Source organism: Phacochoerus africanus, chromosome 10 (genome assembly GCF_016906955.1).
Source record: "Phacochoerus africanus isolate WHEZ1 chromosome 10, ROS_Pafr_v1, whole genome shotgun sequence".
NCBI classification, from domain to species: domain Eukaryota; kingdom Metazoa; phylum Chordata; class Mammalia; order Artiodactyla; family Suidae; genus Phacochoerus; species Phacochoerus africanus.
This window is the reverse complement of record NC_062553.1, coordinates 67,181,071-67,195,895: the sequence shown is the minus strand read 5'-3', so window position 1 is coordinate 67,195,895 and position 14,825 is coordinate 67,181,071. Positions and strand designations below refer to the sequence as shown.

General features: G+C 36.4%; 1 protein-coding gene across 1 annotated transcript; it reads right to left on the bottom strand.

Moving 5' to 3' along the window:
• Positions 1-617: 617 nt before the first annotated feature.
• Positions 618-14,450, bottom strand: AMTN (amelotin). Its single transcript, XM_047797945.1, has 8 exons — positions 14,381-14,450; positions 11,220-11,306; positions 9,851-9,916; positions 8,876-8,965; positions 5,202-5,237; positions 3,911-3,937; positions 1,312-1,576; positions 618-675 (listed from the first exon to the last, which is right to left on the bottom strand). Exons 1-8 carry the CDS (start codon positions 14,432-14,434, stop codon positions 665-667), a joined length of 636 nt encoding a protein of 211 aa, XP_047653901.1. The 5' UTR covers positions 14,435-14,450; the 3' UTR covers positions 618-664.
• Positions 14,451-14,825: the final 375 nt, after the last annotated feature.

The window sequence follows — 14,825 nt, the reverse complement described above, 5'->3', positions numbered from 1 at the left end:
CAGACATACCAAATTAAACATTAAATGCCATAATCACTAGTATAGAAGCAGCTTGAGGACAGGCAACAGGATTTATAATTCTTGGCTTCTGATGCATAATATTTTTGATGCACATGTTATTTACTTTTAATTTTCAAATAATTTTCTTACTGAAAGTTAAATTTGTAGCTGTTATGGAAGAGAGTGGTCATAGGTGGTTGTGAGGAAATCAGAGCTTGTCCTTACAAAGCTGCATGTCCACTCTCATGACTGCAGCACTACCTGCCTCCGGAGAGTCTAGAACGAGAATATCACCTAACTGTCCTGAGGTAATGGAGTTTCTGAAATGGTCCCACTTTCTTTCACCCTCAAAGAAGAAAAAAGAGTCACTTTTAAAATACTTTTTAATATATGTATCTTTAATATATATATATATCCAAGGTGACATAATGTTATATTTCAAAGACAAATTTATCCATTTAATTAGTATTCTTTCTCAGAAGTCAGTATTCTTCACGAAGTATATATTTTCTGAAATTTTAAGAAAATGTTTTATATAAACTAAGAACTAATTTCACCTGATACTCTCCAGTGTGTCTAAATCTATTTCATAATACGATCCATGGAAAAGATTCTCATGTATCACCACATTTGGGGTGGCTTAGTTGAAAAACCTTGAGACAGCTTACTGCATTCCTGGAAGAAAATAAAACACTTTTAAAATGCAGGTAAAAGCATGTTGAATTTAAACATTTTTACTTGAGATCAAAAGTTCTTTCTTTTTTTTTTTTCCCAAAAGTTCTTTCTGAGAGGCAAAAATATAAAGCAAATCATTATGGTGTCCGTTTGGACATTTGGAACATTGAGATTGGACATCTGCACAGGTTGAATGATTATCTGTTTCTTGGTAATAAAAGAGCTTATTTCTGCAATATTTCTTAGGTCCCATCTGAGGGGAATTGCATGTGGGTTCATCTGTGTTAGGAAGGATCTGAGGCTCCTCTGTGATCCGTGAGTGGAAGAGAGTATCCTGATTGATTAACTTCATCTTGTGTGTGTTTGAGAGGTGCAGGAGGATGGGAAAGGAGAATAGCATCCTCTTCCAAATATTTCCAGCTCTAACATGGAAAATATGTTGTGTCATCTCTGGGTAGATACAGTGGGGTTGGTAGCAGTAAAAATATTCCCTCACATTGCTGGAATTAAATGTGAGTGAGTAAAGGGGCTCTTGACATCATTGGGGTCTGCATTTGTCAAGACAAGGACTCTTCTTTCCCACTTTGCATTTGACTTTCATGGCTCAAGGGCACTTTCCTGGCTTGGAGAACTTACCATTTGGTGACGCTGTGGTGGTTTCCTCTGTAGCGTGTGTGCCCCTTTGGAGTCCAGCAGGGGTGGTCACGTCAAAGTCATCATCTGTGCCACTGGAAGTTGGGAAGGGGCCCCGTGGGGTTCCCTGGATGGCAGGATTGGCTCCTGCTTGTCCTGCAGGATGGATTCCATTTTGGGCATCTGGGTTAGCTGGACTGGGGGGCAGGATGGCTCCGGGGAATAAGGTATGGAAGATAAGGCCTGTTAAGAATTGCCGGGTGGCTGGCTGGAATGGAATAAAGGACAGAAACAGAAAACGAAATCAAAGTAACACATTTTAAAGCTGGTCAACTGGCTTCTTCTTCTTTGAGGGCAGCAAGTTTGGGTAGGATTTACAGACAAAGAGGGTAGAGTCAGAAAAAAACAGTAGAGGTCAGCATTTCTCAGAGGAAATGCCTTCCTTGCCTGAGCCAAGCCTGATGCTGGTTTCATTACTGGGATTCCTTGCTGTGCTCCATTTTCCTCAGAAAGGGAAAGCCAGAATCAAGCCAGGTGCAAGAAAAGGAATAATGCCTACTTTGTTTGTATCAGGTGTATCTGGAGGTACAATTACAGTGGGCTGTATTTCTGTTATCGACCTAAACCATGGTCTCTCTTTTCTCATTTATTCATTTATTTTCTTTTTTTGGTCACACCTGTGACATGTGGACGTTTTGGGACCAGGGATCTAACTCGGGCCACAGTAGCAACCTGAGCCACCGTAGTGACAATGCCAGATCTTTAAACTGCTGAGCTACAAGAGAACTCTCATCTCTTTTGCCCGTATTTTAAAAATGTAATGTAAGAGTCTAAAAGTTAATGAAAACATTAATTCAAATAGATTAGTCAATCCTTATTCAATACTTATTAGGATGCAATGGTTTGCATTCCTTCAAATTTCCTTCGATACATTTTTTAAAGGCATTGGAGTATTTTCTCAGAAATACCTCTGGCAATTCAGCCACTGGTGCATCCTTGAGGTTGCTCAGTGCATCTCTTCTATGTTGGACTGTTAATGATTTGCACACAGGTATTAAATGTTGTTATGTACGCTTGGCTTTTTTTCCCCTGGGAAGAAGTTACTGTGAAAGTTTATCCCAAGAAGAAACAATTTGAAATCTACTGGTTTTTGAAGACAGTTAAAGCAGGAACCAGTTCTCCTGGACCTCCTAGTTCTGATGGGATTCTCACAGAACTCAAAAGGTTGAGAACTCGTAGTTAAGATACAGGTCGGTTTTCTTGAGTATGGTTCTCAATTGTTAGTTTGCATAAGAACCACTTGGAAGGCAGAAATAAGCATATTTTAACTGGCACTCCAAGTTGTCCTGCTGTGAGGGTCCAAGGCAGAAGTTTGGAAACATTGCCTTAGATTTACAAGGTACTAAAACCAGAATTAGATTTACACTGGATGAGAGACAGGAGTAGACTACAGAAGTTTTCAAACTGGGGGTCATGGCATCCATATATTTGAAATAAATAGGTGGATAGTATCCAAAACTAAGACAAAAATGATAGACTATTAAATTACCAGTGCACTCTATCTAGTAAAGTAAGTATTGTTTTATAAAATATGTGTGTGTGTGTGTGTGTGTGTGTGTGTGTGTGTTAGCTGCATGAAAAATATAGCTGTTACTGTGGGTATCACCAAAAAAATTTGAAAACCACTGGTATAGTGGATAGAAAAATGGTTTTTGATCTGGATCTACTCCTTTTTTGGTCTTGATACCTAAGTTGCTTAAGCTCTCTGAGCTTCAGTTTCTTTTTCTATAAAGTTAGGTTAAAAATCTCTACTTTGTATTTTGGTGAGGATTAAAGGCAGTACATGTAAAAAGATCTACTAAGGTTTTATAGAATCAGGTCAATAACTGGTATTCATGTTCATGTTCATGTTCGTCAAAATAAACCTATTGCTTGATTTTATTTATGGACAGTCCAGACAGTCTCTACCTTTTTCCTAATAGAAAGATTCAAAAAACTGTCATCTCAGATATTGCCTCAACTCTTTACTTCAGTGTCATATTTAGATACCACATTAATTCAAATCATTTTTCTCTAAAGATGACTTATGGGGAAAGGCATAGAAGTGCCTAGTAATGGTAATATGAATTTTATTTAGGTTCAGCTTTCTAGTTATTCATATGTATAGAGAAGAGTTCACTTATCACCGTAAGATGCTAGAAAAATAATGCATTTTTCTACAAACATTCAAGTCAAAATATTAATCTTTCCTGCAATAAGTATCAATATGCATATTATTCTAAGTCTGCATGCACTTTGATAACCTAATAATCAGATTTTAATCAATATAAAGTTTAAAAAATGTGTTGACTTCCTGGATAGAACTGAATCTGACATCAATATGTGGAAAACAAATGCTAAGTCAAATTAGTGGAAGATTAGCTGGAGAAGGATGATGAAATCCCCAGCTGGACAAAGGATAACCTAATGTGAGCACCTATAAAAATGTTCAGTTTATCATAGTATGCACCAGGTTTAGGGATTGTGGTCAATAGAGACTATGTGAGGATGAAAAACAGCATTGAAGATAATTTGAAATTTTAGTAAGTATTTTTTTTTTTACCAATTCCTCTGAGCTTAGGATAGCACCCTAAAGGGAAAAATAATAACACAGGTTATTAGACAGATTTTAATATATTCAAGGCAAGATGTATACACACATATCATAACTTAAAAACTTAAAATTATTTTAAATATTATAAACAGATACATATTTTTTATTTTCAGCAATAATTTAAACTACCTTTTTGACTTGTATCACAAAACTCAAGTCAGCACATGATGCTGGACTGCTAACATTTATTATCTGAGTGATGGGAGGTCTGCATTTCAAAAATTACATATTTTCTATTATTAGGTAATAAATGCACTCTGGAGGAAACTTGGAAAATGTTGAAAGCAATAAGGAAAAAAATATAATCTCATCTTGCATAATTTGATATATTTTCTTCAAGATGCTTTTTAAACACTTTTTTACATACTACAAGTCATGTTATTTATACGGTTTGTGTCTTTTCTGTTAATACTATGCACAATCATTTAACCACATTACCAACAAGTTTTAACAAATATACTTTTGAATGGTCAAAAATATTTGCTTTTATGTTATATAGTTTACTTAATAATTTTAGTTTTTAAGTTTAAGTTGAACCTAATATTCTTCTCTACTATAAAATTATCTTGATGAATATATTTATAAAAAAACTTTTGCTATATCTCACATTACTTCCTTGGAATGTGTTCCCAGGTATGGAATTAAGAGTTAATATGAATTTTCAATTCAATTTTGCTTTTAGAAGTTAAAGCTGCCATCTAACACTCCTATTTGATCTTGGCCCTTTGTAATTTTATCAGTGATCTCAAGAATTACTTTTCATAAAGGAAAACAGGGAAAGAGGAAAGTATCTCATTTTTAGGGAAAAAATATATAGTTAATAAATAAATTTGAGATAATAGCCCCCCAAATCATTATTAGATCTGTCCATTAATTAATTTATTTTTCTTAACAGCATGATTTAAAGGATTGACTGGTGGCTTAATTTGTGATATTTATTAACATGTGATTATAACTGAATAATTGTAAATATCCCTAGTCACTTATCTTCAAATAGGAAGTTAAAAATTATCCATAAAAGGTTGTTTTGAAGATTAGTTGAGATAGTACAAAAGTTAAAAAGTACTTAGAATAGTGGTTGGCACATAGTAAGTGCTCAGTAAATGTTCTTCTTATTATTAGTGTCCATACAGTGCAAAGTAGATAGGAAACTTGGCAACTACGTGGCAAATTAAGGTGGGATTAAATATTTCACACTAAGATGATTTAAAATAAAAATCGCATTACAAAATAACCTTACCTGGGCTCCAAGGTGTGCTACAATAACTGGTATCATCTGAAAAAAGTGAAAAAATTATTAAAAAAGGGTAGGTTCTCGCAGATATAAATATTGAGACTTTCTTAAAAGTATGCAATATTTGTTGAACAGGTAATTGTTAAATGTATCATCTATGAGCATAGATTTAGACTCAGAGAAAGATGGGAATTGGAACTCATCCACTTTGTAAAAAGAAGGTTAAACCCAGAGGGATTTAGAAATCCAAAGCAGCACAATTAAAAGGTGAGTTAGTAAATTAGATGAACAAAACCCAATTTTGATCTCAAGCTATCTCCAAACTTAAAATTATTCCAAATAATCATGATGATAAAATACTTTTTTTTTTTCCCCTGTAGCATCTCAGAAGATCCATGAAACCGTGTAATGGAAAATTTTAAATACCAGCGTTTCTTGGAGTTCCCACTGTGGCACAGTAGGTTAAGGATCTGGTGTTGTCTCTGCAGCATCTTGGGTGGCTGCTGAGGTGCAGGTTTGATCCAAGGCTTGGCATAGTGGGTTAGGGATCTGGTGTTGCCACAGCTGTGGTGTGGGTCACAGCTGTGGCTTGGATTCAGTCCCTAGCCTGGGAACTTCCACATGCATATATATTTAGTCTCACAATGTTTGCCTGGATACTTTGCTATTAAAATAGAGGGCAATGGTAGGAAATTACAGATGATATTGTTCAACAACACTGGTCCTGGCAGAGTTCTTAGGGCTAAGTGAGAAATACTGTGTTGGTCACTGATAATTACTTAAATATTATGAATTTATAATTGAAAAGATTTGGGTGAGGTTTTGGTATACTCTAGCACTCTAAGAACTAACTTTAGGGTTTGTCAGAAAGAACTAGGGTTTTAAGGTTTACTTTTACTTCTGTAGAAATTCATATAGTGTCAAAAAGTCATCAAAATGAGATTTTTCAATCTAACCAGTCTAAAAGATTTGAAGAGTCTTATCAAAAGACTTTTAACTTTATTATTTCAAAAGGCAATTTGTACAGTAATACCCATAATGCCAAAAAGTAAAAAGTAATACACATTTAAGAAAAAGCCTTACTATCAGTCAGATCCTTGACTATTGAGGAAAAGAAACTAATCTTCAGGGTAGTATGGAAAAGTGGATTGAAGGGTAGGGACACAGGATTTGGGAGAAGAAATTTCAATTTCTTCTTTAGAGGCAAATTGGAAGGAACAAAAAGATACAAAGAGGAAACCACAGATGTCTAAGTAAAAACTATAATGAAAATAAGTAATGTAACACCAATGTAATATTAAGGAGAAAAATTGTTAGTTTTTGGTACAGAAATTGTTTTAAATAATAATAGCTAATACTTATGGAGTGATGACTGTGTGATACGCACTTTTTAAAGTTTTAAGTGTTTTATATAGATTTACTCATTTAATCCTTCTAACAGCTCTAAGCGGTAGATTCCAATTAACCCCTATTTTAAATTATGAGGAAAATGAGCCACAGAGGGTTAAGTAACTTGGCCACATAGGTAGTAAATAGAGAGCTGGGATTTGACCGGAAGTTTTGTGGTTCTAGAGTTCACTCTTACCCATGCTGGCCTTGCTTAGGTAAATGAGAGCTGTAGACAGGTGCCCAGGTTTCTGGCAGAGGACGTAAGCCACTCTGCATAGGAAGACATACGGTGGGAGGGACTGGGGCTGTACTACAGAAGGCATATGCAATGTGGACCCTTGGTGGTGGCATAGCCTAGAGACCTTGAAGAATCCCCACCAAGAATGGGGATTGATTTATATTATTGCACGTGGGGAAGTGTGCAGTGTCAGACCATCTCTACTGAACCTGTAGTAACATCATCAGTGCCTGCTAATGTCTTTGACTCCAGTGACGCATTCTTTGGTGAATATAAAGATATGCTAAGTCTGACTTCAAGTTTAGAGCAGGGCAACAACTGAAACCGAAGCTGGGCAATTGGCAGATGGATATACCAGGGTCAGGTATTAAAGAGATTCTCATTTTACTTGCTTCTCTCTTGAGTCTTTTTCAGAGGATCACTTTTATTATTAAGAATTATATTATTAATAAGCAGCAAATACTTTGTGTGAAGGCTCTAATATATCTATAAGAAATAAACACTGACTGATAGACAAATGTACACCTCAGTATTTAAAAAAGAAATGTAGCAATTAGTTATGTTACAGAATTTTGCGAGAAAGAATAAATGAAGCAGTGTAGAGTTTCTTGTGTTGTTAATTTGGACAAATGAAGGTACAGAAAAAAGTGCTAGTTGCATGTGATGTATTTAAATAGAGCAGCTTAAAATTATTTTGTCAAACTCAGCTTTGATTATAATCACTAATTAATACAAGCTTGCTACTAAAAGCTGGAGGTATCTATAGTGGTAGGAAGATGGTTAGGGTCTAGTCATGTTTCATTATTTGGGAATGTGTATGAAAAGTCTTACATTTTTGAATGTCTTTGGATCCACAAATTATATTCCTAAGAACTGTTCTTAAGGAAATAGTCATCAACATGGTCAAAGAATTTAAGAATGTTCACTATAGTGTTTATAAAAGCAAAAATTTTGGAAAAAAACATTTTTGCAATATTATGGAAAACTAAGAAATCATTACAAACAAGTGTTATAAGTGAATATTCAAAATATAGGAAAGACTATTCAAATGCATTAAGTGAAAAAATTAGATCATAGAATATTAGATGTAGTAAGAACCTATTTTATTTAAAAAAGTGTACTTACATGCATAGAAAAAATATGGGAAGGACATTGCCTAGAGTGCGAACAGCTTTTAATTCTGGCTGGTAGGCTAATGTGTGAATTTTAGTTTCTCTTTTTGCTTATCTGTATTTTCTAAATTCTCTATAATTAACATTTAATATGCATATGATAAACAAGAAAGCTTCTGCAAAAAATGAGACCATTATGTGGAAATGATAGGGGCTGAGGTCATGTATTAGGGAGAATAAGTTAACTATATCCAGTTTAGCTATAACGGAATCAATGTATCTTTCCCCAGAGCCATTAAACTATTTAGAGAATTTCCAAGAAGACAAAATTCAGGCTTTGTAGTTAAAATGCAAGCACTTCTGAAAGGTGTAATGTGCTAAGTGTGCTGCTTATATCTTCGTGTGATATATTTGCTTTCAGGTTTTTCCTGAAAGCAAGTAATGATGGGAGGAAAGAAGGAACTAAAGAATCCTTGGGGACTTGAAAGGAGGCATGAAAAAAGGGCACAAAAAGGAGATTAGATTTGCTGAAAATAAACTTTATCCATCTCAATTTTTCTCTGGAATGATCCTGGTCACCCAGAAAGTCTTTTAATGGAAAACAGAGCAAACTAGAGAAGAATCATGATGCCTCTCAGTTTTACCCCTGCTATATTTTTTACTTCTCAGTTTTTCTCATCTTGTCACATTTCCTGTTACCTATTACCTGTGTATTCTAGAGAGGTTGTGGGGCAGTATGCTCAGTTTTCTGGGTATGTTTTCATGGGGTTTCAACAAGAATCAAACTGCCAAAGACTGCTGTACGTTTGGTAGGGCATTACTCTGCAAGTTATCCCAGTAAAACCTTCAAGAACCCTGAAAAGAATTCATTCCTCCTTTTTTAGTTTCCACTTGAGAGAAAATTCTCCCCTGTGTTAAACTGAGTAGGTTCTTGAACTTACTTGTGGTTGTAGCTGCTGTTGTACGTTCAGTGCCCCTAGGGTCAGAGGGAGGGTCTGGGAACCAGGTACCATCCCTATAGCAGGATTTAGCTATAGGGCAACAAAAAAGATTTTCATCTTGTTATTTGAACATCCAGGAGATGAAACTGTATTTACTAAATGTAAAGTGTGTTCAAATGGAGAATTTGCTATGCAAATATATGGTATACTTCATTGCATTTGGAATTAGATATAGAGATGAAGTTCAGAGACTTGTTTAGTCTACTAGTACAACCATAAAGTCCAGGACTAACTTTTCTCATATTAAGTTTTTCTTTGGCATTTAACCCATTCTCCTGAGGATTACTTAGGTGATTCTACATTTGCTCTCCCATTTGGCTGTAACAGCAATGGTCCCTAGAATATTCCTGATAGCTTTCTTATGAAGAAATGAGTTCCTTCATAGGTACCCCTTGGAAACCATGAGGGTCACAGTAAAGTATCTAGTCTGAATATGGTCTAGTACCACATTTAAATCTGACCACTGGAAAAATTCACTCTAAGCAGGAAAGAACAGATTAAACTACACAGATACTCTGTGAAAATAATGTACATATTTCCACCCCTTCTTGTTTGCTTTTCTTGTTGGGGGTAATGATAATGGCCACTGTGTTTGTGTGGGTGTGTGGATATTGTAGGGGGCAGAGAGGAAGATGTTACGGAGAAATGGAGAGGGGAGCTTCGAAAAGAGATGAGAAGAACTAAAGAAGTAAAGACTTGAGAATTAGATTAATTTCTTTAGAGATTCTCTTGCTAAGATGTTTTGAATAGCATCCAACTCCCTTTGACTTTTCTGTCATCTCTCTTTTAACTTATCTACAATGGATATGTGTGTATGTGTACATTTGTGGATACACCTGCACACATATGCACTCAACATGAGGTATTATATTTACTTAACAATGCATATTAAAAATGATATAAAGGAGTACTTACCAGTTGCAGATCTGACCCCAGTGTGAGCAAATGTGTCAACGGTATTAGACTTAAGGAAGGGAAGACCTGCAGGGCATTGAAATTGATATATGAGACAAGAAGTTGTCTGGTTTTACCACGCTGTCAGTGGTGGATATCCTCAAGTAACCTATACTCCCATCACTGGTGGATTTACCATGAAGGTAAATAACGGTGAAGCTTCGAGACTTCCCCCTAGCATTGTCCCCTTCGGTGGCCCCCAGAGGCAAACCAGCAGTGAGTCAAGTTTAAGGTATTTATCAGCTAAAAATTTGCTCTTATTTCTTATTTCATCATGCATTGCTTCACTTTAGTAACTAATTTTACATATCTCATTTTGTACTCTTTTTCGAAGAAGGTCCTCCAATTGTAAAAGCTTCAAATTCCTTAAGGAGAGAAGTCGGCATCTGTTTTGTTTTGTATAGTATGCATAGACTGAAAAGAGAACTTTAGACTTTGGTGTTGCTGTACTATTTCACAAATACTAGATGCAGGTAAGGAGAGGTCCTTTGGAGCAGAGGAAGAGGAGTTGGAGTGGGAAGAAGGAGGGATAGTAGCCAAGCGAACATGCCATTTCTGAAAATATTTATTTATTTATTTATTTATTTAGTCTTTTTGCCAATTTTTTGGGCCGCTCCCTCGGGTCATGGAGCTTCCCAGGCTAGGGGTCTAATCGGAGCTGTAGCTGCTGGCCTACACCAGAGCCACAGCAATTTGGGATCCGGGCTGTGTCTTTGACCTACACCATAGCTCACGGCAATGATGGATCCTTAACCCACTGAGCAAGGCCAGGGATCGAACCCACATCCTCATAGATACTAGTTGGATTCGTTAACCACTGCGCCACAACGGGAACTCCTGAAGATATTTAAATAGGCTTTAAAGACATATTTTGCAGTAGCGCATCAGCTCATCAGCAATGGTGGAATTTAAGAAAACCATGAGGAAACTAGCAATTATTTTTATAGTTTACCTCTTAATCCCTGCTAGTTCTAGCAAAAATCACATAGGTTTATATCACAAGAGCATAGGTGACCAAACTTTTTCAATAGGTATAGCTATTGCTTTTTAGAGTGTACTAGATTTTGTTGCTAAGTCAAATTCAGTCAAAAGGAAGACGAATGAGCATGCAATATCTTTCCTGCTCAAAGTTTCTTTTAAAAAAAGTATGTTTCTCCCCCCCCCCCCGCCAAAAAAACCGAAAAAACAAAAAAAAAAAACAAAAAAACCCCTTAGCTTTTCTCTCTCTTGCTCAGTCATAAGGCTTTGGGTGAATCTTGGTTTAAAATCCACTAGACTTAACATATTTCCTTTGCTGGTCTGCATATGTTCCTTAATGTAGGACTCTTACCTGATTTTGCTGCTGTTGGTTTCGTAGGGTTGCCTGATCTGGAACCAGCTTTGTTGGAGGAAGTCCCAAAACAGGATTGAGCTGCATCTGTCATAACAAATATTTGAAGAGGCAGGGATGTGTTTGAGGTTTTGTTGAGGTTTTGTATCCATTTATTGCCAGAAGGTAACAAGTTGGTCCAAATGCAAAAATGTCTGTCTTTAGCCTCTGTGTGTTTTGGAGCAGTTGAACTCCCTGGAACATTTTGTGCATGACAGGAGATGGAACTGTAGAGTGGAAAAATGCCCAACCAGGAGAGGTGCAGTGGCGAGGGAGCAGAGGGTGAGATAGGGCACATGGATTTCTGTGGCAGTTCCTAGGTTCCTATTCCTTTTCTGAACTTGCCTTATTCCTTTTTTCAGGACATTAAATACATAGTTCACACCTTAGCTCTGTATACATTTGCTTTTTCCTGGTGCTTGAAGATAAGCTGCCATGATGTCTACTGCATTTTCATGAAGCTTCCTGCTTTTACTTTGTGTCTGACAAGTCACTTCCTATAATGGAAATTCAGTCTCCTTCCTGGCCAGGGTATTTTCCTAGTATATTAAGAAAAACTGAAGTTTAGGAGTAAAAATCTTGAATCCATATGATCTAGTTGTATGTTTTTGTTTTATAGATGAGGAAATTGAGGCCCAGAGAAGCAGTGTGATTTACACAAGGTGATATGTTGAGTTGCAGAGCCTATTAGGATCCCTGCAAGTGCTCTTAGTCCTTGAAGAAAGAAGTCCTTCTATTTGCTTCTCCTAGCATTCCATTCGCCTTCAGGTGGAAGCTCCCTGGCCAAGTTGACCCTGGCTGGCCTTTGCTCCTGGCTGCATTCCCAAGGGGCAGTGTACTATCCCCCCCGCCACCCAGCACTGCATCAACCCTTAGGTCGCTTGGATATATCTTGGAGCTGCCTACGACTCTTGGCTTCACTTTGGTCTTTTCCCCTGAGTTGTAAGAAATAAGATTGGCACTATCTGTCCCTAGAGGTCTCTTTAAGCGTTAAGATTGTGTAAGTATAAATTCTTCAGGAGTTCCTGTTGTGACTCAGTGGGTTAAGAACTTGACATAGAATCTGGAGGAGGCTGGTTCGATCCCTGTCCTTGATCAGTGGGTTAAGGATATGGTGTTGCCATTAGCTGTGCTGTAGGTCGCAGACACAACTTGGATCCCATGTTGCTGTGGCTGTGGTGTAGGCCAGCAGCTGTGGCTCCCATTCCACCCCTAGCCTAGGAACTTCCATATGCCGCAGGTGCAGCCAAAAAAAGAAAAAAGAAATTTTGTGCAAATGTGTTTTCATCCTGGACAATCCATCGTCAGCATGGCAGTCAGAGGGATCCTCTGAAAACAACAGTCTGGTTTGTGCCTGTCTCTGTTCAACTCTTACCTTAACTTATATTTTCACTCAAAGTAAAACCAGGGATGATGACCTAAAAGGCCCCAGTGCATCTCTGACCTTCTGTCCTACCTCATTTCTTCTTGTTCACTCTACTACTGCCATGTTCCACTTCTGACCACACTCTTCTGAACAGGCAACTTGTCCCGTCTCTAATGTGCATGCTATCCCTAGACTTTTAATCTACTGAAAGCAATTGCTTTAAGTGTTCACATTTTCAAGTAGTTTTGTTTTACATGACTTGATGACAATTCAATAAATTCACTTACAAATAATTTAAAAAAAAAAACAAAACCCTTGTCCAGTGCCCTGAGTTTTCACTTGGTCAATATCACTGCTAAACCATCTAATAGACACTTTAATGTCACTTCCTACATTCCCTGCACCTCTGAGTCTAGCTGTTCTGCCAGTTTGCTTTAACCTGCACACTACCCCTCAGGCCACCTCGAGTGATAGCTCTGCTCCTGAAAAGTGTTATTTATCTTGAGTCTTTACAAATTATATAGTAAATAATTTAAATTCACTCAAGACACCTTACTTAGAAGAACTTTTGGCAAATTTATTTGGTGAAGTGCAAAATCCATGATTTACAAAAAAAATTAACTCCCTAATTTACCTTGTTTAAAAATTATTATTTTTTCAAAAAACTCTTTATAGAGGGACAAATGTATATTCGGAATGAAATAAGAAGGAGGTTGGTTATTTATGTCTTGTTCCATTCCATCCCTATAAGACCATCCTGTTCATCTCCTTCATAGAATTAATCATGGTTATAATTTATAGTTTAACATTAAAATATTTATTAGTATCTATAGTCCTTGTAAATACCAGGAAGGGTCATGTCTTTTTTTTCTCATCATTGTATCTTTAGCAACTAGCCCAGTATCTGGAATATAGAGAGAGTTTTCAGTAGATATTTGTTGATTGTATGGATAAGGAAGGAAGTGTTAAGGGAGCTTAATGCCTAACTAAGGATGGTTTCCTTTTGTTCTGCTATCATGGTAAATATCTTCTAATTTTTTTTCATTGTCCAATCTCAAGCAGCTCAAACAAAGTGAAATTCACTTAGAGATCTACCCATATCTATTAGAGATCTACTACCTACATCCGTGTCTATAAAATACTGGAGGGCAGTTGGAGCATGTGTTTGAATACCAGTGCTCCTTTCTTTCAAAAACCTGTTACATGTGAACATATTTTGTGATGAAATGTTCTAAGTCATATTTTTGACTGCTTTGTCCTATTCCTTTACTATTGCACAATTTGGTAGACATTTTAGATATCACACAGTCTAGATATTTTGCACTTCCTATTAGAAAAATCAGAACATATAGTTTACCTCTTGCATCATGAGAAAATAATTAATTAGTTGGCAAGGAAATTTTAAATTCTTTTTGTCAAGGAAATTTTAAATTATTTTTGGAAAGTAAAATAATTATTCACTTTGAGCAGACATAATCTATGACATTCCTTTTCCTCCTAATTTCTACCCTATTGCTTGGCCAAAAACAATTGAAATTGTGCCATGATAGAATGGATACATTTAAAACATGTAAGAACATTGAAATATGCACTAACACTTCATTAGTTTATCATCTTTCAAATTAGAAAATAAAAGCAGAAAACCAAGGGAGTGGGTCACAGACATAGCAGTTTTGACAGAGGGCAAGGAGAGAGGTCTATAATTAGCGATGAAGCTACAGATGGTTGGTTCATAAAATAAACATATTGCACTTACTGGTAATGACAGAGTTGATCCTAGGAGACAAAACAGTAGAATTGTAGTCTTCATGTTCAAATTGCTACCTAAAACAAAAAAATAGTTTTATTCTTTCACTCTATTTTTTTTTCTTTTTGAGACAAGGCAATACTTAAAAAAAAAAAAAAAAGAATGTTTATTTGAAATGTGGTCAAATAATATTACCTTTCTCTCCACTAGGCAAAATGTGCAGATGAAACAATAGTCAAAGTCCAGTTGATTTTTCTAGTTTCTATGGTGAAAACTTTTACCCTTTGATGAGCTATGAGTTTGTAGGAGGAATTTAAACTCAACTCCAGAAGGCTGGCAACTGAAAGACCAATCAGAACTTAGCTGTCTATGAAATCACTTGGTTTTTTTCATTTCCCAACATTTCATTAGGTGAGTTATTAGCTGCAGACATCATATTACCCAATGTCTACCG

Bases quoted from the DNA above. Each gene is read 5' to 3' on its own strand.
- AMTN (XM_047797945.1), bottom strand. From the start codon at position 14,434: ATGAAGACTACAATTCTACTGTTTTGTCTCCTAGGATCAACTCTGTCA. The intron at 9,917-11,219 runs GTAAGAGTCCTA...AATGCCCTGCAG, and splicing joins ACCAACAGCAGCAAAATCAG to GTCTTCCCTTCCTTAAGTCT. The intron at 3,938-5,201 runs GTAAGGTTATTT...TTTTCCCTTTAG, and splicing joins TAGCACACCTTGGAGCCCAG to GGTGCTATCCTAAGCTCAGA.